Here is a 26380-nt window from a genome sequence, read left to right as displayed (position 1 = left end):
AGCTTTATTTAAATAAACTTTTATATCTGGACTAGCAAGTCCTCTCGCCTTTTTTCTTTATATTCAAGGGTTACTTGGCCATTGGCCCTTTGCACTTCCAAATATTTAGTGTCATTTAGTCTTGTTGAACATAACAACATGTAGACCACCACCACCAACAAAAAAAATACCTGTTGGGATTTAATTGGGACAGTGCAGAATCTATAGATAAATTCAGGGAGAGTTGATTTCAAGTCTTTAATCCTTTCATATGTTGTATGTCTCAACTTGCTTATTTTAAATTTTCTTAATAAAGTTTTACATTTTTATTTTTGGAAGCCACACACATCTTTTACTAGTGTTATTCCCAGGATCCTTTCTGTTTTGAATACTATTATAAATGATATAATTTTTAAATAAAGTTTTACGTTTTTATTTTTGGAGGCCACACATCTTTTACTAGTGTTATCCCCAGGATCCTTCCTATTTTGAATACTATTATAAATGATAAAACTTTTATGTTTTATTATTTTTATTTTTGAGATAGAATCTCACTCTATCACCCAGGCTGGAGGGCGATGGAGCAATCCTGACTCACTGCAACCTCCACCTCCCGGGTTCAAGTGTTCTTATGCCTCAGCCTGCAGCGTAGCTGGGATTATAGGTGCACACCATCGTGCCCGGCTAATTTTTGTGTTTTTAGTGGAGACAGGATTTCATCATGTTGGCCAGGCTGGTCTTGAACTCCTGACCTCAGGTGATCTGCTCTCCTCTGCCTTCCAAAGTAGTGAGATTACAGGCTTGACCCACTCATTGCACCCAGCCAATATAGCTTTTCTTTCTTTTTCTTTCTCTCTTTCTTTCCTTCCTTCCTTCTTTCTTTCTCTCTTTCCTTCTTTCTTTTTCTTTCTTTCTTTTCTTTTCCCTTCCTCCCTCCCTCCCTTTCTCCTTTCCTCCCTTCCTCCCTTCCTCCCTTCCTCCCTTCCTCCCTTCCCTTCCTTTCTTTTCTTCTTGGGGCTTTGCTCTTGTTGTCCAGGCTGAAGAGCAATACCATGATCTCAGCTCACCGCAATTTCTGCCTCCCAGGTTCAAGCGATTCTCCTGCCTCAGCCTCCTGAGTAGCTGGGGTTATAGGCATGCACCACCACACCTGGATAATTTTGTATTTTTAGTAGAGATGGGGTTTCTTTATGTTGGTCAGGCTGGTCTCAAACTCCTGACCTCAGGTGATCCACCTGCCTTGGCCTCCCAAAGTGTTGGGATTACAGGCGTGAGCCATGGCACCCAGCCAACTTTTAAAAATACATTTTCTTATTACTTGGTTGCCTAGTCCAGCATGATTTTTTTTCTTTTCTTTTAAATTAGGTTTAGGAGTACATGTGTAAGATTGTTACATAGGAAAATTGTGTGTTACAGAGGTTTGGTGTACAGAATCTTTTGTTACCCAGGTAATAAGCACAGTACCAATACGTAGTTTTTGTTATCCTTCTCCTCTCACTCTTCACCCTCAAGTAGGCCCTAGTGTCTATTGTTCCCTTCTTTGTGCTCATGTGTACTCATTGTTTAACTCCCACTTGTAAGTGAGAACATGCAGTGTTTGGCTTTCTGTTCCTAAATTAGTTCACTTAGGCTAATGGCCTCTTGCTCCATCCATGCTGCTGCAAAGGACATGATTTTGTTCTTTTTATGTCTGTGTAGTATTCCATGGTATGTATATACCACATTTTCTTTTCCAGTCTACCATTGATGGGCATTTAGGTTAATTACATGTCTTTGCTACAGCATGATTTTTTACATTGATTTTGATGGGATCTGCTTCTACTCATGCATATAGTATAAAGATTATTTTAAACTGAAGACATTTGAGATTTAGCAAATGCAGAAAGAGACCTGTTTGGAGCTTTCTTTATCTGATTAAAGGCCAAGCCTAGGCCAAGCCTTCTGAGAATGAAGCTGTCATAAATTAGTACTTCTGGGAAGCTTCATTCAGGAAGGAAAGAGTAAGGCTGCCATAAATCCCCTCCCTGGGGTAATTGTGCAGTCAAGAAGGAGAAAGACCACTTGAACCTGCATAAATAAACATTATCACAAACGATCATACCTACCATTTGTTCCTCTGAAAGCCCATTTTTCTTTCAAAAAGAAAAAAACAACTTCATTTTTTCTTCCCATAGAAGACATTTCTCCCCATTCCCTTCCTGCTATTAAGTTGGTATATAAGTCCTTATCTCTAGCTATTCAGTGGGCCTCTTCATCTAAATGCACCTGCACATATGTAAATAAAGTTTCCTCCTGTTAATCTGTATGTCAGTTAATTTGCAGGTTTCCAAACTAAGTTTCTATAAGATCCTTCATCTACAACTTTTTAAATATATCTGCTTTCCTCCTGTCCTTGCCCCTGCTTAATGCCTGGCTGCCTCTAATCAAGTGTCAGCTACTTGGGAAGCTGAGGCAGAAGAATCGCTTGAACCTGGGAGGCGGAGGTTGCAGTGAACCGAGATCATACCACTGTACTCTAGCCTGGGTGACAGAACAAGACTCCATCTCAAAAAAAATTTTTTTCTTGTGGTTTTCTATTTGCACAATTATGTCATCTGTAAATTCCTTTCTGATCTGTATGCTGTTTTGTTTGTTTGTTTGTTTTTTGAGACAGAAATTTTGCTCTTGTTGCCCAGGCTGGAGTGCAATGGCATGATCTCGGCTCATTGCAATCTCTGCCACCGGGTTCAAGCAATTCTCCTGCCTCAGTCTCCCAAGCAGATAGGATTACAGATGCCAGCCACCACTCCCAGCTAGTTTTGTATTTTTAGTAGAGACAGGGTTTCTTCATGTTGGCCAGGCTGATCTCGACCTCCTGACCTCAAGTGATCCACCTGCCTTGGCCTCCCAAAGTGCTGGGATTACAAGTATGAGCCACTGTGCCTGACCTCTGTATGCCTTTTATTAAATATTTATTGCATTATTGCAGTGGGTATAATTTCTAGCACTTTGTTGAGTAAGAATGATGAGGGCAGACATCCTTGTTCCAAATATCACAGAAAATCAGTCTTTTTTGTTTGTTTGTTTAAGGCAGAGTTTTGCTCCTGTTGCCCAGGCTGGAGTGCAATGGCACAATCTCGACTAACTGCAACCTTTGCCTCCTGGGTTAAGGGATTCTCCTGCCTCAGCCTCCTGAGTAGCTTGGATTACAGGTGCCCATCACCATGCCCAGCTAATTTTTGTATTTTTAATAGAGATGAAGTTTCAACATGTTCACCAGGCTGGTCTCAAACTCCTGACCTCAGGTGATCTGCCTGCCTCATCCTCCCAAAGTGCTGGGATTACAGGTACGAGCCACCATGCCCAGCCAAAATCATTCAGTCTTGGTTCATTAAGTATAATGTTAGCTATAAGATTTTTATAGGCATTCCTTGTCAAATTAAGGAATTTTGCCTATATTCCTATTTTTAAATCATGGATGGGAGATATGCTTCTTCTGTATCAATTGATATGTTCATGTGACTTTTCTTCATTATCCTGGCAATATGATAGATTATATTCATTAATTTTCTACTGTTGAACGAGCGTTTTATCCCAGAAATGAGCCCCACTTTTATATATTGATGAATTATATTTACTATTATTTTGTTAAAGATTATTTTGTCTGTGTTCATAAGGATTATTGATCTGTAGTTCTTTTGTGATATCCAGTGACAATTAAGCATCTAGGCTTGGATATTACTTTTTAAGAAGTTTTAAATTTCAAATTCAGTTTCCTTAATAGTTATAGGGCTTATTCAAATTACCTATTTCATATTGGGTGAGTTAAGGTAGTTAGTGTTTGTTGAGGAATTTGCTCATTTTATCTAAGTTGTCAAATCCATGGGTGTAGACTTGTTTATAGTATTCCCTTATAAAACTTTTGACAGCTCCAAAGTCTTTAGTGATATCCTTTTTATTTCTGATATTAGTACTTCAAAATTTGTCTTTCTTTGATCTTTTTAAAGACGAAACTCATTGTTTCAGTAATTGTCTATTTTTTTGTTTTGAATTTTATTGATTTTTGCTCTTTATTTTCCTTTTTTCTTCTGGCTTTGGGTTTATTTTGTTCTTCTTCTAGGTTCTTGAATGGGAGCTTAGGTTAGTGATTTGAGACTTTTCCTCTATCCTAATTCATTACTATAAAATTTTCTCCTACCTCTGTTATAGCTGTATCCCACAAATTTTGATATGTTGTACATTTTCATGCAATTCAGTGCATTTAAATTTTTTCTTTGAGACTTCCTTTTTAATCCATGAATTATTTAGACATGTGTTGTTTAATTTCCAACTGTTTGGAGATTTCATCTCATCTTTCTATTATTGATTTCTAGTTTGTTTCCACTGTAGTTAGAGAACACCTTCTGTATCATTTTAATTTTTTAAAATTCGTTGAGATTTGTTTTATGGCCCAGGATATGATCTGTCTTAGTATATGTTCTGTGAATATGTAATGAAGAAATGTAATTCTGTTCTTGCTGGGTGGATCATCCTATAAATGTCAGTTAGATCCTGTTGACTGATAGGATTTTTGAGTCCTTGTCAAACCCTGCCTAGATGTTCTACTAATTGTTGGAAAGGAATGTTGAAGTCTCTAAACGATAGTTTTCTATTTGTCTATTTCTTCTTTCAGTTCTATTAATTTTTGCTTCACATATTTTACACATCTGTTGTTTTGTGCATACAAATTTAGCATTCTGTGTCTTCTTGGTGAATTAACTTTTTAAGTCATTATATAATGTCCCTTTTTTTGTTTGTGGTAATTTTTTTTTCTCTAAAGTCTACTTCATCTGATATTAATATGGCTATTCCCGCTTTCTTTTGATTAATGCCTGCATTATATATTTTCCCATCTGGTGCAGCCCAGGCTAGTCTTGAACTCCTAACCTCAAGCTATCTTCCCACCTTGGCCTCCCAAAGTGCTGGGATTACAAGAGTGAGACAGCACACCTGGCTGGAGAAATCTTTTGAGGCCAGACATGCTGGCTAATGCCTGTAATCCCAGCATTTTGGGAGGCTGAAGCAGGTGGCTCACTTGAGATCACGAGTTCGAGACCAGCCTGGCCAACATGGTGAAACCCTGTCTCTACTAAAAATACAAAAAAATTAGCCAGGCATGGTGGTGCATGCCTGTATCTCAGCTACTTGGGAGACTGAGGCAGGAGAATTGCTTCAACTTGGGAGGCGGAGGTTGCAGTGAGACACGATGATGCCACTGTACTCCAGCCTGGATGACAGAGTGAGGCTCTGTCTTTAAAAAAAAAAAAAAGAAAGAAAGAAAAAGAAAAACTTTTTGGGCCCATTCTTCTCCCTGGAAATCTGTGTGGTACATATTTAACTACTGATTCAGTTACATTCAGTCATTTTAATTGGATTAATTCCATTCAATTTTACTATTTTTCTTCAACCAGCTTTTCCAGTATATTCATTGTTCGTAGGTTTTTCTTCTGAATTGTTAATCTCTGCTATATCTTTAGTTTCGTCTAGGTTTTTATGCCAAATATTATTTACTTTTGCCTCTTTTTCTTTTCTCAATCACATAATTTTTTTTTTTTTTTTTTTTTTTTTTTTGAGACAGGTTCTTGCTCTGTCACCCAGTCTGGAGTGCAGTGGCATGATCACAGCTCACTGCAGCCTTAACCTCCTGGACTCAATCCATTCTCCCACCTCAGCCTCCAGAATAGCTGGTACTATAGACATGTACCACCATGCCTGGCTAATGTTCATTCTTTTTGTAGGGCCAGAGTTTTGCCAAGTTATTCAGAATAGTCTCGAACTCCTGGGCTCAAACCATCTGCTCTCCTCAGCCTCCCAGTGCTGGGATTACAGGCATGAGCCCTTCTTCTGCCATAATTATATACATAAAATTCCTTTATCATATAAGCATTTAACAGTACCTATTTCTAAGTAGCGTTTTAGTTGCATCTTCCAAGTTTTGGTATATAGCATATTCATTATCACTCAGGAAATGTTTTTGGATTTTCATTATAAATTATTTTCCTCAAATTTAATCTTTGAAACTTTACATGGGAAGTTTACGATTTTTAATTATTGATTTCTAATTTAATTAAATGAGGTCATAGGATGTTATCTTGGCTCAAGTCTGTAATCCTAACACTTTGGGAGGTAGAAGCAGGTGGATCACTTGGGGTCAGGAGTTCGAGACCAGCCCGGCCGACATGGCGAAACCCTGTCTCTACTAAAAATAGCTGGGTGTCCTGGTGCATGCCTGTTATCCCTGCTACTTGAGAGGCTCAGGCAGGAAAATTGCTTGAACCTGGGAAGTGGAGGTTGCAGTGGGCCAAGACTGAACCACTGAACTCCAGCCTGGGTGACAGAGTGAGACTCTATCTGAAAGAAAAAAAAAAAAAAAAGATGCTGTCCTTATAATATAAATTATTGATGTCTGTTAGATTTATTTTGTGATCTAGTATGTTGGGATTAATAGAAAAATAATGGGAATAAACTGTAGAGCAAAGGGTTCTCACTATATATATGTCTTTTAGATCAAGCCCATTCCTTGAATTATTCAAATCCAAATTTGGATTTCTGAGCTATTTTCTATTCAATTTATCTATCAAATATAGGAACAGGTATGTTTAAAATCCCACATATGATTATGGACTCACCAATTTTTATTTTAAATCTGTTTGCCAGGTGCAGTGGCTCATGCCTGTAATCCCAACACTTTGGGAGGCCAAGATGGGTGGATCACCTGCAGTCAGGAGTTCAAGACCAGCCTGACCAACATGGGGAAACCCCAACTCTACTAAAAATACAAAACTTAGGATTGTTGGCGAGTGTATGTAATCCCATCTACTTGGGAGGCTGAGGTAGGAAAAGCACTTGAACCTGGGAGGTGGAGGTTGCAGTGAGCCAAGATGGCGCCATTGCACTCCGGCCTGGGCAACAGAGCAAGACAACATCTCAAAAAAAATAAATAAAATCTGTTTGCTTTATAAATTTTGAGGTTATATTAGATACACTCCATTTCAGAATTGTCCTATAATGCTTGCTGTCATTAGGATATTTGGTGTTTTTCTGATATTTGTACAGGCTTTCTGATATTGATATTGATAACGGATACTCATATTTAGCATTATGCAAGTATGTTTTCCATGTCTTTTATTTCATTTTACTGTGTGGCAGGCAGCATAATACCCCTCAAACATGTCTACATCCTAATCTTTGGACCCTGTGAATGTTATGTTAATGTCAAAGGGAATTAAGGTTGTACATGGAATTAACGTTGCTAATCAACTGATCTTTTTAAAATAGGGAGACTTGGCCGGGCACGGTGGCTCAAGCCTGTAATCCCAGCACTTTGGGAGGCTGAGGCGGGTGGATCACGAGGTCAAGAGATCGAGACCATCCTGGTCAACATGGTGAAACCCCGTCTCTACTAAAAATACAAAAAATTAGCTGGGCGTGGTGGCACGTGCCTGTAATCCCAGCTACTCAGGAGGCTGAGGCAGGAGTACTGCCTGAACCCAGGAGACGGAGATTGCGGTGAGCTGAGATCGCGCCATTGCACTCCAGCCTGGGTAACAAGAGTGAAACTCCGTCTCAAAAAAAAAAAAAAAAAAAAAAAAAAAAAAAAAAGGGAGACTTTCCTAAATTGTCCTGGTAGGTGCAATGCATTCCCAAGGGTCATTAAGATTGGAAGAGAGGCTAGAGAAGAAAGTGAGAAAGTGAGGTGGATATGTAAATATGAAAGAAAGGTATAGAGAGTTGCTGGCTTTGAAGATGATGGAAAGAAGTCTCCAGAAGCTGGAAATGGCAAGAAAAGAGCCTCTTTTCTAAAACCTCCGGAAAGGAATGTAGTATTGCAGACACGTTGTTTTTAGCCCTGTGAGACCTGTGTCAGACTTCTGACCTACATAACTGTAAGATAATACATATGTGGTGTTTTAAGTTACTAAATTTGTAGTATTTGTTGAAATAGCAAGTGGAAAACCGATACACAGCATTTTAAACTTTTAGTTGTGTCATTTATAAAAAGCATTTAGTGGTATTTTTTTTTTTGATCCAATGTGATAGTTTTGTCTTTTCATAAATGAACTTGGGAGACTGAGTATTGCTTGAAGCCGGTTCAAGGCCAGCTTGGGGAACATAGAAAGATAATTTCTCTGTAAATAAATAAATACATAAATAAAATGAACTGTTTGTCTTTATTGTGAGTACTGATAAATTTGGACTTATTTTTCTAATATTGTTTTGTACTTTCAATCTTCTGGGGCTTTTTCTCTTCTTTCCTGCTTTTTACTGGATTAAGTTTTCTTTCTTTTTTATTCTACTTGTTTGGAAGTAACATCCTTTTTCTTTTTAATCCCAGGTGCAGATAGTTAGTTGTATTTCTCAGTTTAGAGTACATTATCAACTTTGATCTTTGCAGGAATCCCCTCATTTTATTACTTCATTTCCCCCTAACTTTTAGCACACCTATTTCTCTATTTACGTACTTAGCCCATATGTTTAATATGTCTTTAAATATATGTTTATGCTTATAAATTATGTTTTATTGTTTTTGTCCCTGTAAAATATGTTCATTGGGTATGCATTTGAAGTTTCTTATTCCATTTCTAGCTTTTTAAAAAACTCGAATTGTGTTTTTGAGTTCTAGTCCCATTGATTTTGAACATCAAGTTTGTTGCATATGGCCTGTATGTGACATTGAATAGTGTACATTACCATTACCATTTTACCCTTTCTTTTTCCTGTTGTTGGACAACTACATTTTATTTAGTACCCAACTATTACAACCAAGGCCATGATGGATTCATTGTATATGTTTCCTTATAAATCAGAGCAATAAGTTCTTTGCTATATGTATACAGAATCTGGGTAAATACATACATTTATTTTCATTAAATGCTTCTAGAATGCTTTCCAGAGTTACTGTACCTGTAGCTATTTCCTTCAGATATGTGTAAGTTGTCATTACTCCACATCTTGCCAAAACTTGGTATTTTCTAGCTTTCTCATTTTTTTCATTTGTTGTATATAAAAGTAATTTTATTTTTAATTTGTATTTGTGTGATTACTCATGAGTTTGGGCATTTCTTCCTTTGCTCTTTTCTATTTTTATAGCATTGATTATCTTTTAAACATTTATTTGCCTGAGTTCTTTGTGAGTTCTAAATGTCAATTTTTTGTTGGTTTCGGACATCGCAAATATTTTCTGCATTATGCTATCTGCCTCTTATTTTTTATTATGCCCATCTTTGAGCAAAAATCATAAATATTGATGTATCTATATAAATCATTTTATAATATATACTTCTTGGCTGTTGTTTAATCATTTCCTACCCTTAGAGCACAAAAATATTATCCTAAATTTTTTCTTTTTTTCTTTTATTTTTTTCTTTTGAGATGGAGTGTCCCTCTGTCGCCCAGGCTGGAGTGCAGTGGCACAATCTTAGCCCACTGCAACCTCCGCCTTCGGGGATCAAGCAATTATCCTGCCTCAGCCTCCGAGTAGCTGGGGCTACAAGCAAGCACCACCATGCCCAGTTAATTTTTATATTTTTAGTAGAGACAGAGTTTCACCATGTTGGCCAGGCTGGTCTCTAACTTCTGACCTCAAGTGATCTGCCCACCTTGGCCTCCCAATGTGCTGAGATTACAGGCATGAGCCACCGTGAGTGGCCAAGAGCTTACTGTTTTGTTGTTGTTATTGTTTATTTGTTTTGTTTCATTTTGTTTTGTTGAGACAGTCTTGCTCTGTTGCCAGGCTGGAGTGCAGTGAGACACAGTCTTGGTTCATTGCAACCTTCACTTCCCAGGTTCAGTGATTCTGCTTCCTCAGCTTCCCAAGTAGCTGGGATTACAGGTGCCTGCTACCATGCCCAACTAATTTTTTGTATTTTTAGTAGAGATGGGTTTTTGCCATGTTGGCCAGGCTGGTCTCAAACTCCTGGCCTCAAGTGATATGCCCTCCTCAGCCTCCCAAAGTGCTAGGATTACAGGCATGAGCCACCGTGGTGCTTGTCCAATTTTTTCTATTAGTTTTATTGTTTACCATTTATATCTAGAGCTTTAATCAATGTGGAGTCCAACTTTATATGGCATAAGCATGTATTTAGTTTATTATTTTCCATTTATGAAGCAAATTTTCCCAACATAATCAACTAACCAGTCTGCCCTTATTGTTTTTGGTGCAAACATTATCATTTCTCAAATTCCTATATTCGTTATTTTCTGTTATATTACATTATTCGTTGGTTGAGTTAGGTGTTCTTGTGCTAGTTTTCTTATTGCTTTACGTTTGCAGCGTATCTTTACATTTAATAGGACAAGCTCATCTCATACCTGTTATTATAAAAGATAAACTGGCTGTTTATGAAAATATATTGTTTTATACTGAGATTAGAATGAGTAAGTTCCTAAAAAATCTACCTGGAATTTTAATGAGATTTTATGAATTTGTAGAATTGCATTGAGAGAGTAAGCTACTTCTGTTAAGTCATTCCATACATAAACGTGGTATATTTATCCATTTGCTTGAGTATTTTACATCCTTTAATAGCATTAAAGTTTTTCTCCATAATGGCCCTGTGAATATTTTATTGAATGTTTTCTCTGCTTCTTTATAGATTTTGTTGCTATTGCAGTACATATTTTACTTTATATAGTATTTTCTAGTTGGCTATTACTAGTACAGAGGAACACATTTTCTCCACTTGGTTGATACTGTATGTATTTAGAACTTAGATGACTTTAGCAACGGTGCTAGATTCTAGTGACTTTTCTTCATAGACGATTATTTCATCTACAAATACCAACACTGTTACCTCATCTCTTCCACACTTTATACTGCTTAATCCTATTTCAAGTTTTGTAGTAGTGGCCAGGATGTGTTTACTCTGTTAAGCAGTAGTGGTTCTGGTAGGTATTCCTTTCTTCATCCTTATCTTATTGAGACTGTTTCTAAAGTTTCCTCATTAAGTATAATGTTTACAGTAGACTTTTGATATATAGTCTTTTTAAAGATAAATATTTCCACGTATATTATATGTAAGTGTTCAACTTTATTTTTTTTCTGTTACTATTAACAGTTTATTGGAAGTTTGATAAACTATAAAACCATCCAGACTAGTTCTTTTTTGTGGGGTGTCAGGTCTGTGATTCCCACTTCAATTATTTTAATAATTATTATCTATTCAAAATTTTTATGACATTTGTACCAATTTGTCATTTCTATTTTTCTATAAATTTCTCTAAGCACTTAGTTTTTCACATTATCTTATTTATTTACTAGAGTCTTTATATTTACTTCTTATTTATTCTGTATTTTAAGTTATTGTACATTTTCCTTTTTTGGACATCCTTTCTATAATTTTTCTATTTTATATATGCATACAATAGAATATAACATTTGAAATATATATATATATATTATATATATATACATATTTAAAAATCACTGCATTTGCTTTGGCTAATTTCTATTCCTTATTTATATTTTAACTGATTTCTGCCCTTACTATTACATCCTCTTTCCTCTTTGAGTTTGTTTATTGCTCTTTTAAAATGTTTGAACTCATTTGCTTTAAATATTTTTTTGACACATGCATTTAAAATAAAAAAATCTTCTATCTAAATTCTACTTTTTCTCTGCCCCACAAATTTGGGCTCATTATAATTTCACTATTGTTAAGTTCCAAGAACATTATAACTTTTTTTAATACTTCCTCTTTAACTCAAATATTACTTAATAGTTTGGCTATTTAAGTTTCAGTAAAATAGGATTTGTTTGAAGAAATTTTTTGGTAATTCTTTAAAAATATTTTTGCATTCTAATAAACATGTCTGCTTTGATTTACCTAGATTACTTGATGCTTCCTTTCTAGACTAGTATTCAGCCATTTCTTTCATTCAGTCATTTTTTAAGATCATTCTATGTGTGCTCAAAAAGAATGTATTTTTTGTTGTTGTGAAATTATTTCTTAATATATTGCTGCACATCAATTGTGATTTTCAAGTATTCTGTGTTTTTACTTATCTTCGAGTGATGTTTCTCAATGGAGTGTATTAAAAACTCCATCTTAAGTGCTGATTATAGCTATTTCTTTCCATATCTCTTGGGTCTTCCTTTATGTATCTTGAGGCTCCATTATTCAGTGTATATATTTTCATGATCATTATTTCTTATTGATTTATATTCCTTTTTTACTTGTGCTTAATATTATATTATTAGAATTATTCTGTATCTTATTGGGTTAATATTTGGATGTAATTCTTTTCTCATCCATTTACATTTAATCTTTCTTTATAACAACTGTTGTGACTCTGTTTCTTGTAGGCTCCACATTTCTAGGCCTTGATTTTTAATTCAAACTGAAATTATCTAACTCCTGATGGGTGAGCTTATGTGTGCTTATTTTAGTTGCTGTTATTTTAGCACATATCTCTGCCATTGTATTTCAATATTTTCATATTTATTTATTTTTTAACCCCTTTCCTGACTCCTATTGGCTCGATAAGATTTTCTTCTGCTAACTAGAAAGGCGTGCATTCTATTTATATTTTTCTGGTGGTTCCTGCTAACTTATTAAGACCTACGCTCACCTTCTTTTTCTTAACTATGTCTTAAATTTATTTGTGTAATATCTGCAAGGCATTTTCCTTTGATCCCAGAATGCTGGGATTATGATTCTTAAAGAGGTGAAATCTATTTCAGGAAGTGCTTCAGTGTAAGGCAAGTAGTGACAACATGATGAGTTCTAAGAAATTTTGCTCCAGCATCCTTCACATGAAGATCTGTAAGAAAAATAATATATTTCTGAAAATATCCATACTATAAATTGGCTGAGTATTTGCCACATAGGACTGAAATTTCCTGGTAGTTCTCTTGGATGTTAATGGTACACAGCCATCAGCTATTCTTTTTCAATTTTGTTAGTTTTTTTCCAAGAACCAATACCATGTATAGCTTGCAGCCAGTGTTGCTAAGAAGAAGTCTGTTGTCACTTTGATCTTGTTTTATTTTACATAATATGTTCTTTCTCTTTGTCATTATTATTCTTAAATTTCACCACAGTTTGTCTAGGCATGGCTTTGTCTTGTTTACTACTCTATAAGCCTTTCAATCAGAGGCTTTCTTTCATTATTATTTCATTCTTAGACATTTCTTTCTATAATTCCTTCAAAAACCATTTTCTCCATTTTTGTATTTCTGTTCTTCTGGGACACCAATGTTTGTGCATTACTACTTTTAGCTTCTATATCTCTTAACTGTAATTATATATCTTCTAATTATTTTTCTTTCCCTACATTCTTCTGAGAGAATTTTTCAATGTGATATTCTAATTCACTAAGTAGTTCTTCAGCTTTATCTTTTCTATTAATATCTCATCTATTATATACTTTGCTTCAATAATTACAGTTTTGTGCCTACTATTTTCACTTTATTCTTTATTTGCAGCTGTTAATTTGTATAGTTTATTTCCTTCCTTAAGTTTATTATGCTTATTTTCAAATTCTTATTTTAACAGTAATAATATCTCAGTTTTGATGGTAACAGTATAAGCACATATATTTTGAAATATAACTACTATACCTAAGTAGTTATACTTTCAAATATACCTACCTATTCTAAGCCAATATTATCAGCTATTTTTTCGATAATGTGTATGAAGAAGAGACATGGGCCAGATCTAGTCCTTGTCAATCAAGATGAGATAGAGAGGAAGGGAGAGGATGTAGTCTATGGTGGAATTTCCTAAATGCCAGGGAATTCCAGTTAATCACTGCTGTCTTGTAGCCCCCTAATAAAGCAATTCTTCAGGTTTGGATTTCACCTTCCATTCACTTTTTTTCAGGAAAAAGCATTATATGAAAAAGTTACTGTAAATTATAATTTACCAACAATGGGATTTGGGGTGAGGGAAAGGGGAGAGGGTGAAAGTCCAAGGCTAGTTCGTCTACAATTAATTAATATAAATTTTGACCCAAGCAGATTTTTTTCATTGCCTTGACTTTTACCCCTGATGAAAACTACACCAGCAATCTGAATTGTTGCCACTTACTTCCAGTGAGAAGGCAGGATATGACTGTCCAAAAGTGAGAATAGGAGATTTATTTTTAAATATATCATACCACAGACATGACGGCTTGCCCTCCTCCCCAGGGTGCAGCCACCACTAAGCCTTAACACACCAGTATAAAACAGACTCCAGTCTCCTTAAAAGCTTCTTAGGGTTTTTCCATTATTTCCTAAGTATCTTATCTAAGTTTCTCTCTCTCTCTCCCTGAAAGAGTCTTGCTCTGTTACCTATGCTGGAGTGCAGTGGCACAATCTCAGCTCACTGCAACCTCCGCCTTCTGGGTTCAAGTGATTCTCATGCTTCAGCCTCCTGAGTAGCTGGGATTACAGGTGTGTACCACTACACCTGGCTAATTTTTGTATTTTTAGTAGAGATGAGGTTTTGCCATGTTGGCCAGGCTGGTCTCAAACTCCTGGCATCATGTGATCCACCCACCTTGGCCTCCCAGAATGCTAGGATTACAGGTATGCGCCACTGTGCCCAACCACCTAAATTCTATAATGTTTCAATGTATGATTTCTCTATGACTGCTCTTGTAGTATCCAAAACCCATGCTAATCTATCATCTTGGCAAGAAACAGAATCAATATATTTCTCTTCTCTGCCATTTCCTCTATTCTTCTTCTGGAACATCTCAGGGACCTATATTAGAGTTCTCCATCTATCTTCCATATCTCCTGTGGCAGCTTTAAAACCTGTTCTGCAAATTCTTTACCACTCCTTCAAGTTTCAGTGTGGTTTATCACAATAGATGTCATCTTTTTTTTTTTTTTTTTGAGACGGAGTCTTGCTCTGTCACCTAACTGGAGGGCAGTGGCATGATCTCAGCTCACTGCAACCTCTGCCACTTTGGTGCAAGGAATTCCCCTGCCTCAGCCTCCCAAGTATCGGGGACTACAGGTGCCTGCCACCATGCTTGCCTAATTTTTTGTATTTTAGTAGAGACAGAGTTTAACGATGTTGGCCAGGATGGTCTCGATCTCCTATCTCATGATCTGCCTGATTCGGGTTCCCAAAGTACTAGGATTACAGGTGTGAGCTACCACAATAGGCCTATATAACATCTTTTAAATACTCTTTTGTAATCTGTGTTATTAGGCAGATTTTAAAATCTTTATCTCAGATAAAAGGGTTTACTGAACAACAAAATTAATGATACAATTGGACTATAATGCAAATAAATACCCATTGTGTCCATATATAATTCCATAATTACATACCAATTTATTAATTTAGTCTTCTTCAGCTTCCAGACTAAAGTTTATACCATCTATTGAGGTTTTATTACAGTGAATAAGTTTCATTTCTAAAATTTCTGGTTGGTTATATTTATATGGATCCATTCTTATTTTATTTTAGTCTTTTTTGTTTATTTCATAATTTACTATCTTTTGTGGGTGTAACTTCTAAATTCATCTCTGTAAGCATCTTAAACAGTTTTATTTTGAATGACACTTTTTTGAAAATGTCTTCCTTTTCATTCCTCTCCCTACCTACGTCCATTTCCTAGACCCTGGACATGGTCTAGAATCAGGTCATATAGTAATGGTTTGGTCTTCTGACCCAACATGATACTGAAAATAGTACAGACGACTACATTAAGTCTGGTGACTACAAAGCCCAGTACACATTCTGGATGTCATGTCTGTGTCCTCCAGCCTTCATAGGCCTACAACATGCTATAATGTGTAGCTTCAGGAATTTTTTGGCAATGGCTTTTCAACTTACCTTGACTCATCCTACCTCTTGGCTCTAAGCAATGATACTGGCTTTTATTCTCCATTTTTCATGGTGAACATTTTGTTCCTGAAAGCCCATAAGAGCCAAACTAATGGTAGCCAATGCCAACTTCCCATCCTGATAGCTTGGAAATCCAAGGATTTTATCCCTGCTCACCATTTTATGTCTCTGTTCTATTTCTGGAGTCTTGCTCTGTCACTCAGGCTGGAGTGCAGTGGTGAAATCTTGGCTCACTGCAACTTCTGTCTCCCAACTTCAAGTGATTATCATGTTTCAGCCTCCTGAGTAGCTAGGATTACAGACATGTGCCACCATGCCCAGTTAATTTTTGTATTTTTAGTAGAGATGGGGTTTCACCATGTTGGCCAGGCTGGTCTTGAACTCCTGACCTCAGGTGTTCCACCCACCTCTGCTTCCCAAAGTGCTGGGATTATAGGCATGAGCCACCATGCCCTGCCTTGCTTTTTTTTGTTTGTTTTGTTTTTTTGTTTTTTCTGAGATGGTGGAGTTTTGCTCTTGTTGCCCAGACTGGAGTGCAATAGTCTGATCTCGGCTCACTGCAACCTCTGCCTTCCAGGTTCAAGCAATTCTCCTGTCTCAGCCTTCCGAGTAGCTGACATTACAGGTGCATGCCACCATGCCTGGCTAATTTTTATATTTTTAGTAGAGACACTGTTTCATAATATTGGTCAGACTGGTCTTGAACTCCTGACCTCAGGTGATCTGCCCACCTTGGCCTCCCAAAGTGCTAGGATTACAGGTGTGAACCACCATGCCTGGCCACATTGTTTTTTTTTATTTTTAATTTTTACCCCTTCTTGCTGTGTTTAGAGTAGAACATAATACACAGAAGCATAAACTTACTTCACCAGTTTGAACAGAAAACCTTTGTTACTTTCACTTTTTAATATTCTGTTTTAATGAGGTTTTTTGTTTGTTTTTGTTTTTTTGTTGTTGTTGTTTGTTTTTTTGAGACCTAGTCTCACTCTGTTGCCCAGGCTAGAGCACAGTGGTGTGATCTCAGCTCACCGCAATCTCTGCTTGCCAGGTTCAAGCGATTCTTGTGCCTCAGCCTCTCAAGTAGCTGGAACCACAGGCATCACCCACCACACTCAGCCTGTTTCAATGTTACATAAATACAACAAATGCTTTAATAATATTTTGTAAAAGTGTTATATATATTTGAGAATGAAGTCAAACTTTTGGTTGAAGAATGAGTGTACAATTAGTATATTTAGTACTTTGAAGATACTAAACTCTACAGATATGGGAGAATCGTGAATGAATTATGCTTTCAAGAAAAAGACAAATTCATCAGTAAATGGAAAACAACAAAAACACAGACATGATAAAGAAATTATTTATTTTGCGGGGAATTACATAAAATTAGACCAATTTCATTTCTTGTATATCTGTAAGTCTAATTTCAGCATATAAGTCTATTTTAAAATAGCGCCTCTAGTATACATAGTTCAAAACATATAAACATGCCTGCATAATAAATTTTAAAATTTTGTTTATATATATTTTAAAAGTTATGACTAATTAAAATTTAAAATTATGTTAATATAATTTTCATTTAAAATTAAAACATGAATAAACCTTAATGGTATTAATTTGTGATTGTTTAAAATAATCTAACATGTAGAGTTACAAAGAAATGCTAATTTTGATAAAAATATATTCTATATGGATAATTTCAGTCTTAAAAATCTGCTCTACATCTCAGAATAAAGAGTTTGCTGAACAACAAAATAAATGATAGGATTGGTTTATAACCCAAATAATAGAGGAGATATCCAGGTGTCCTTACGTAAAGAAACAACTGACTAACTAAATCAGTTGGGGAAGACGTAACAAGTGTTCCTTCCAGAAGAATTTTAATTAATGTAAAAGGAATTTGAGAAATAGAAAATCACCATTAGAATGCCACACTATTAATTGCCACAGAAAAAATTTGGCAATAAATACTAAAATTGATTTAAGTAAAAACATATTTGCATAGTTTCAAAGTATATCCCCCAATTATTTATTAATTACAAAGAGATAAAAGTATAGTTGAGCAACGTGGCAGACATTATGTTAATCAAGCAATCAAAATTAACATAACCTTAACATTACCGAAAAATGGCTAACATACTTAAAAATGGCTAACATGGTACATTTTATAAATTCTTTACCACAATAAAAGAAAAAAAGATTAATATCACCAGTAGTATGGCATTGGCATCACATACTGGCTGACATGATGCACTGAAAAGGACACAATATCATTTCTGCAGTATTTTTCACAATAATGCATAACCTCAGTTTAATAATGAGAAAACAAAGAATCTCAAACTGAGGAACATTCTACACATAACTGGCTAGTATTCTTCAAAAGTCTCAAGTCATGATAGACAAGGTAAGAGTAAGGAACTGTCACAGGTGATAGAGACTAAGGAGGTGTAACAAACGCTTTGTAGGATCCTGAATTGGATGCTTAAATAAAAAAAAAGAACATTGAGGGAAAACTGATAAAATATGAATAAGATCTGTAGTTTACTTAATAGAACTAAACCAAGGTTAATTTCTTAATTTTGTAACTACTATGGTTATGCAAGATGTTAGCATTCAGAGAAGTTAAGTGAAGGATATACAGGAACTATCTATAGTATTTTTGTAATTTTATAAGTCTAGAAATATTTTCTAATAAAAAGCCTTTTTGTACAAGACACTTTTCAAGGTTTTATAGCTTTGAATATATATAAATAGTTCTAATATCGCTTGACACTTCGGGGGAGAGTAATCGTCCTGATTATTTCCATTCTTTTTCTTAATTTGCTGATGGAGACCTGGACTTAATCTCAGCTGGTGTGTAGAGTTCTCTCCTAATACAAATGGCTTATCTCACATTCAGTGAATTGATATAGTCTTAATTTTAAGTTATTAGGTAGGATTAGAATTTTCTGGGGAACTTGAAATCTGAATAAAATGAGATTAGAGTGACAAAATTTTCACCTGTCAGAGGCAAAAATAAGAAAATAATGGTAAAATAAATTTTTCATTAAATCGATATTTTTTAAATTTAAAGGATAGTTTCTTTTACAAGATTATTATCTTACCATTTTTATATTAAAGTGACATTTTCTTTAGGGAATAATGGTAGTGTGAAGTGGTAGATTTCATTTCATTTAATGTGAAAAAATAAAAAGTTGACAAATCTACATCTTCTGTCCATTGTGTGTGTGTATATATATGTATTCATGAACTTCACTGCTATTTGAAATTCAAAGTCCTAAAATCACAAATCTACATCATTTTATTTCCCTATCCTTGACATTAAGCCAGGCTCCATTGATTATGTTCACATCATTAAGTGTAACGAAACACAGTTAATCCAGTAGCTTTTACTTAAGCATGTTTTATTAACCACTGCTTACCTATAAAAACTAATTCTAGGCTGGGCATGGAGGCTTACTCCTGTAATCCCAGCACTTTGGGAGGCCAAGGCAGGTGGGTCACCTGAGGTCAGGAGCTTGAGGCCAGCCTGGCCAATATAGTGAAATGCCAACATGGTGAAGCCCTTTCTCTACTAAAAATACAAAAATTAGCTGGACATGGTAATGCACACCTGTAGTCCCAGGACTCGGGAGGCTGAGGCAGGAGGATCACTTAAACCCAGGAGATGGAGGTTGCAGTAAGCCAAGATCATGCCACTTCACTCCAGCCTGGGTGACAAAGCAAGACTCCGTCTCCAGTAAATAAATAAATAAATAAATAAATATTCTCTTTTCTCATTTAAAGGAAATAGAAATTTCAGCATGTCTTCACCTATTGGAGCCCAAATATACTGGAACGCTATTCTGTGTTTTGTGTAAGAAGACCTTTACTCCAAATCAGCAGAATCATAACTCAATGTATGTAAAACATTTACTCTTAAAAATAAAAGCAATTCATTGATATCATGCATTTGCTTCATCTATTCTTAAAATATTAAATAAAACATCAAAGGTAGCCATAGGTTACACTAGTTCTGCCCTAAGCTTCTCCAACATTTAAAAAAAAATTACACTAGGCCAGGTGCGGCGGCTCACGCCTTTAATCCCAGCACTTTGGGAGGCTGAGGTGCATGGATCAAGAGGCCAGAAGTTCAAGACCAGCCTGGCCACTATGGTGAAACCCTTTTTCTACAAAAAATACAAAAATTAGCTGGGCATGGTGGCAGGTGCCTGTAGTCCCAGCTACTCAGGAGGCTGAGGCAGAAGAATCGCTTGAACGCAGAAGGTGGAGGTTGCAGTGAGCCAAGATCACACCACTGCACTAGGGCCTGGGTGACAGAGTGAGACTCCATCTCAAAAAATAAACAATTAATTAAAATAAAAAGTAGCAGCACTAAATTTTAGTATATTCCTGGCCAACAGGTAAACAGCCAGTTGGTGCTATTAGGTATCAGTCATAAGACCGAGAATGAAGTTTATATCAATAAATATGATTTGGAATATTTGGTAAGTATTTTAAGATATAATGCTCTACACTTAGAATTCCAGGTACAAATATTGTGCCCTTCTGTGCAGGAAGAGGATGTATTCTAGTGAGTCAGAATTTACACACATTTGTATAAAATAAGGCACATAATTAAAGCGTCATTAAAGCACACTTTTTTTTTTTTTTGAAATTAGTTCTCACTCTATTGCCCAGGCTGGAGTGCAGCAGTGCAATCATAGCTTACTGCACCCCTGAACTCCTGGGTTCAAGCCGTCCTACTCCTTCAGACTCCCAAGTAGCTGGGACTACAGGTATGAGCCACCATGCCCTTCTCTAAAGCAAACTTTTGACTTTCAAGGCACAGTTAGTAGTATTGGGAGAAGCCCTGAAATATGCTAATATTTTAACATTGGATTATTTTAGAATAAAAGGAAGCAGAATAGCTTATGAAAGCAAAGCAGTGGTGATCAAAGAGAAGCCTAACTTGTCTCCTCACTCCATTTCATTTTATGAATGATTTACTAAAAATGCCACTTTTTCTCAGTTTGCATGTGTTAACTTCAGATTACTCAGCGAAGAAAATGACTTACAGTCAAATCTGGTATTACCTGAAAATGTATCTTTCCTTAATGCCACTTAATTAGTATTAATGAACTTCTTAATTTTAATGTCTTTATTTTGTATTTGCCCTAACAGATGACAAAATGGTTTACAATAAATGTAGTATAACACTTAATGGCACAAAATAGTTTAGAGTGTTCTGTAACATTTACTATTAACTACAGCAGGCCTTATTTATTTATTTGTTTGTTTGTTTATTTATTTGTTGAGAGAGTGTCTCACTCTGTTGCCCAGGCTGGAGTGCAGTGGCACACTCTCAGCTCACTGCAACCTCCACCTCCCAGGTTCAAGCAATTCTCCAGCCTCAGTCTTCGAGTAGCTGGGATTACAGGTGTGTGCCACCACCGCCTGAATAATTATTGTATTTTAAGTAGAGACTGGGTTTCATTCTGTTGGCCAGGCTGGTCTCAAACTCCTGACCTCAGGTGATCCACCTGCCTTGGCCTCCCAAAGTGCAGGGATTGCAGACATGAGCCACTGTGCCTGGACAGCCTGATTTATTATTATCCTCATCCACCCTCCATTTCCTTTTATTCAAATAGCTTCTGTCTGGGACTGCAAAGATAGACATCTGGATGTGAAAGAGGGAGATTTGAGATTCGCCTATGGCTCCAAACAATCATTAAAAAGTCTACATCTAACTTAATTTTGGAGAACATTCCTAAACTGAATCTCTTTATCCTTATATTTGCCCTTACTCATATTTGCAAATAAGTGAAATCCTTTTTTCTCCACCCTTCCTCCCACCATGATTAATTTGGAAGACCACCATATGTCAGGCATTTCTATGATTATGATTATGAATGATTGTAGGCAAGGTATTGATCAAAGATAATCCCTTATCAGGGGCAAGAATTTAGAGATTTCTGAATAATAAATTATATCTCTGCTTGTCAACCTAATAACTTCCCAATATATCAAAAAGGGAAGGTAGTTCTCTTCCTTATGCATGCATAACTTTCTACTGGAAAATAATTTAGAGGCAAATGAAAGGATTTCTAATGGAACTACGCATTTCCTGGGTCAGGACCAATGATCTTCTAGGGGAAATGTGTGAATAATGGCTCATTCATTACTTGCTAGCACAGAGATGGAAAAGCAGACGTTCCTACCACATATGCATTTATAGAGGGTGACATTTCTTTAAACAGAATTCCAACTGCAGAAAGGATTACAGATATATGATCTGGGGATTGGAATAACTGCTTTGTATGGAGTAAGCCAAGCCTCACTCTGGTTTTCACATTTTCACCAAACTAGGTATTCTTATCCTTACTAAAGCTGCAATCTACTACCAGTTTTTGTTTCAATGAAGGTGAAACATCTTTGCATGCCAAGTGTAAAATTCTGCTTCTCTCTCTCACTGAGAGCTGTAAATAGGAGCTACATATAGTCATCAGATACCTGGTCATGGTCTGCTGATCTCTCAGGCTTACTCCTGTCAGAATTTGGAGGTAAACTGGAGGCAGCCTCTGTTTTTATGTCTCCAGTGGCATGAGGGAAAGGGAAGTTGGGCATAAAGCGCTTAAGAAAGCGAAACTCACTATTGCCAGTGCCAGTGGCTGCACATATTTCATAGGGACAAGGCTGGGATAAGGATCCATTGCCTCGTCCTTGTACCAGATTGTTAGAGAAATTACAGTCATCATAGAAATGCTCTTGAATTGTGAACTTTTCTCTATATTTAATCTTTTGGTAGACATGTATAATGAAGATCACTGTGACAGAAAGGAGAAAGAGAAAGGAAAGGACGGCCAGAGAAATGACCAAATATTTAGTGGATGGATTTACCTTTCTAGAATGCTTGGATGGATCCTGGAACTGCAGGTATGGCTCTGAAAAGCCATCTACCAGCAGGATGTTGAGTGAGACAGTAGTGGAAAGAGCTGGTTGGCCATGGTCTTGAACAAGAATGATCAATTTATGCATCATGGGGTCTCTCTCAGATATGTGCCGTAACATACGGATTTCTCCATTTTGTCTTTGAACAGAAAATAACCCAAGGTCAGTGGCCTTAAGTAGATGATATGAAAGCCAAGAATTCTGACCTGAGTCACCATCCACAGCCACCACTTTGGTCACCAGGTAACCTGCCTCTGCAGACCTGGGTACCAGGTCATTGCAGGGCAAGGTGCCATTCTGCAGTGGGTACAAGATCAATGGACGATTGTCATTGTCATCTAGGACAACCACTCTGACAGTAACTTGGCTACTCAGTGGCAGGAAGCCCCCATCAGTTGCCTTTACCACAAACTGAAAATCTTGAATGGCCTCATAATCCATGGTTCTTAGTGCATAGAGCTTCCCATTGTCTGAATTTATGGAGATGTAAGCAAAGACTGACAGATCTCCACTTTTTGGAGGCAACAGAGAATATGTTATTTGGGCATTTTCACCCAAATCAAGATCCTCAGCATGGACTTTGCCAATAAAAACTGCAGGACTATTGTTTTCTCGAACAGTCAAGATATAGGAATCTTTCCGAAATACTGGAGGATTGTCATTAACGTCAGATATTAGCACCTCTATCACAGTCTCAGTGGACAAGCTAGGTGGTCCAGTATCCTTGGCAACAAGGGTGATATTATAGCCTGAGACCTCCTCCCGATCCAAGCTTCTATCAGTGACCAGCGAGTAAGAATTCCCGAATGTATGTTTGACTGCAAAGGGAAGATCTCCTCTGAGGAAGCAGGTGACTTTTCCTCCCACTCGAATGTCCCGGTCTCTGATAGTGAAAAGGGCTACTACTGTCTGTGGTGGTGAGTCCTCAGGGAGTGGGCTGGACACAGAGGAGACCATCACTTCGGGAGGATTGTCATTCACATCCACCACTTCTACCAGGACTTTGCTATGGGCAGAGAGGCCTCCACCATCTGTAGCTTGAATGTCAATGTCGTATGTTTCAATGGCTTCAAAATCTAGAGGTCCGCTTAGTCGAACCTCTCCAGTTTGAGCGTCAATCCGAAACGTCTGGAGAATTGCTTCTGGGTTTTGAGCTAAAGAGTAAGTTATTGCTTTGTTGGTGCCCTCGTCTAGGTCCATGGCAGTCACCATGGCCACCAAAGAGCCATTGGGGCTGTTCTCTGGGACCTGGGCTCGGTACACCAGTCGCGAGAACTGGGGCACGTTGTCGTTAACGTCCAGAACCACCACGCGGATGTGAGCGGTGCCAGACTTGGGCGGGGACCCGCCGTCTACCGCCGTAATTGTCAAGTTGACTTCAGGCTGCTCCTCTCGGTCCAGGGGTTTGTTCAGCACCAGCTCAGCATATTTAGGCCCGTGGCTGCGGAAGCGGGTGTGCAGGTGGAAATATGCGTTGGCACTTAGGGTGTAGTTTTGGAGGCCGTTGAGGCCCACGTCCAGATCCTGGGCGCTCTGCAGAGGAAAACGTGAACCCAAGGGGGTGCTCTCCGGAATCTTTAAAAGCGGCTCCTTGTTTAGGAAAACTGGGGCATTGTCATTGATATCAAATACCCTGACCTCAGCACTGAAGGACTGCAGAGGTTCCACCAGGACTATTTCAAAGCGCAGAACGCACGGGTCGGCTTTGCCACAAAGTGACTCCCGGTCCAGTTTCTCCTTCACGAACAAATCTCCGGTCTTGCGGTGGAGCCGGAAATGCATTTTGTTGCCGTCGGAAACCAGCCGCGCCCCGCGCGCAGCCAGCTTCCCTACCTCCAGTCCTAGGTCCTTAGCTACGTTAGCCACAAACGAGCCGCTCTCCATTTCCTCTGCCACTGAATAGCGGATAGTTGTCGCACCCCCCACAGATAGGCACAGAAAAATGAGAAGACATCCCACTTGCCTGCTTTGCAAAGATTTTCTGCACGCACCCGCCATCAGTTCTCACAAGCGCACTCTCTGCAATCGAAGCCAGCTGTTGCAGATATACTTTCACTTTTCTCCAACAGGTTACTGCAACAGCTGCTCTCTGCTTCACTAGCCTCTAACCGCAGCGCCCCCAAAGCCTAGCCGAGCCGGTTAAGCTGTTTTGCACTTGAAAAAAAATTTGCATTGAGCGACTCAACTCCTTAGTCTGGCGAATGTATTAATAGATATGTTCTCATTCCGGAGATTTGGGTAGAGGTTGAAAGTCTGTTGCCAAAGCAACAACAGTCTCCCCTGTTAATTCCCTTTAAGGAAAAATAAAGCCTTTGGGAATTGAGAAGCCAATGAGATTAGTTGTTCAAGCTGAAGTCATTCTATCTGCTAGCCGTCTGGAGCCACTGAAGCAGTGGGCGAAGAGCAACAAGTTTAAGCTACATCTGCACTCTCTGCAGTCCATCCAGAAACCAAGAAAGAAGCACAAGGATCCTGCAGGGTCTTCGGAAGCCCAAGCCACATATATGAGGGAGGGAGCAGGAGAACGCAGAGGAAATGGTCAGTAGGAAAAGGAAAGGGAACAGACAGACATTCTGCTTCAGAAACTTGAGGTCCAGTAGGTACACTGACAGGGGACTAAGCCAACTGGCCTCTTGATTTGCGCTATGCTATCAATGCTACTTCTACGTATATGCTCCCCTCCAAAATATGTGTATACATGTGCACAAAGGAAGCAGCTGGCTTGTCACCTATGATTATAACGGCAGTATCATTTATTGGATATGATTTCTATGTACTGACACTATGACAAGTGATTTACAGGCATTATTTAATACTTGCAACAACTATATGATGCAGACATTTAAAAAAAAAAGACAAAGGATAGGCGCGGTTATGTCAATGTCCCCTACCTAGCAAATATTAGAAATAAAACTCAATTTAATTTTGTCTGATTCCCAAGTGTATGCTCTTAATCAGCACACTACTCTGCTTCCCGGATAACATAATGAATAAATCAAATGAAGATAAATATTTGGTTTTGGATTTTAAAGGATATAAAATAAGATTGCTTACACATATTGAGAATTGCCTAATAGAGATACAGGAGATATTTGTTGAGAGTTTCCTTTATGATCACAGAATGTTTAAGAATGATAAGGCATTTTGGAGAAATGAGATCCAGTCTCCTTCTCACCCACCATCCACTTTTTAAAAAAAAACAGATGAAGAAACTAAGGCCCCAAGAGATAAAGTCACTTGCCAAGTCCATACAGCTATTCATGGCAGTGTAAGAACTAGAACTTGTCTTTTGATGCTGTCTCATGCTCACTACCCAAAGCGTTTGACTTCCCATTTGTGCTCAGTATTTTATGTCCCAGGTACTATACAATCACAGCCACTTAAGAGAAATCTAAATTATATTTTCTAACAGGAAAAAAAAATGAATGAAAATAGAAAGTGTACACAAGATTAATTACATTCTAACATGAGGGAGTTAATGAATCTCTCAATCTCTGTTACATATTTTAACACCTGGCTTAAGTGTGCATCCTTAAACAGTTTTAGTTTTAGTTTTAGTTTTGCCTCTTTTGAAAACTATATATCTTACTTGAGTATGAGTAAAAATAAAATAAAACTATATATCAAGTAAGTGTGCAGTAGGTAAACCTTTGAATTTTGTTTCT

The 26380-nt window shown here is 37.4% G+C and overlaps 1 protein-coding gene across 1 annotated transcript; it reads right to left on the bottom strand.

Annotated features, from left to right (window-relative positions):
- Positions 1–21336: 21336 nt before the first annotated feature.
- On the bottom strand, positions 21337–24895 carry PCDHB1 (protocadherin beta 1). Its single transcript, XM_032250490.1, has one exon. It carries the CDS (start codon positions 24711–24713, stop codon positions 22257–22259), a length of 2457 nt encoding a protein of 818 aa, XP_032106381.1. The 5' UTR covers positions 24714–24895; the 3' UTR covers positions 21337–22256.
- Positions 24896–26380: the final 1485 nt, after the last annotated feature.

Source organism: Sapajus apella, unplaced genomic scaffold, assembly GCF_009761245.1.
Source record: "Sapajus apella isolate SASKATOON/1434 unplaced genomic scaffold, GSC_monkey_1.0 scaffold71, whole genome shotgun sequence".
NCBI classification, from domain to species: domain Eukaryota; kingdom Metazoa; phylum Chordata; class Mammalia; order Primates; family Cebidae; genus Sapajus; species Sapajus apella.
This window is presented reverse-complemented; position numbering and strand designations above follow the sequence as displayed.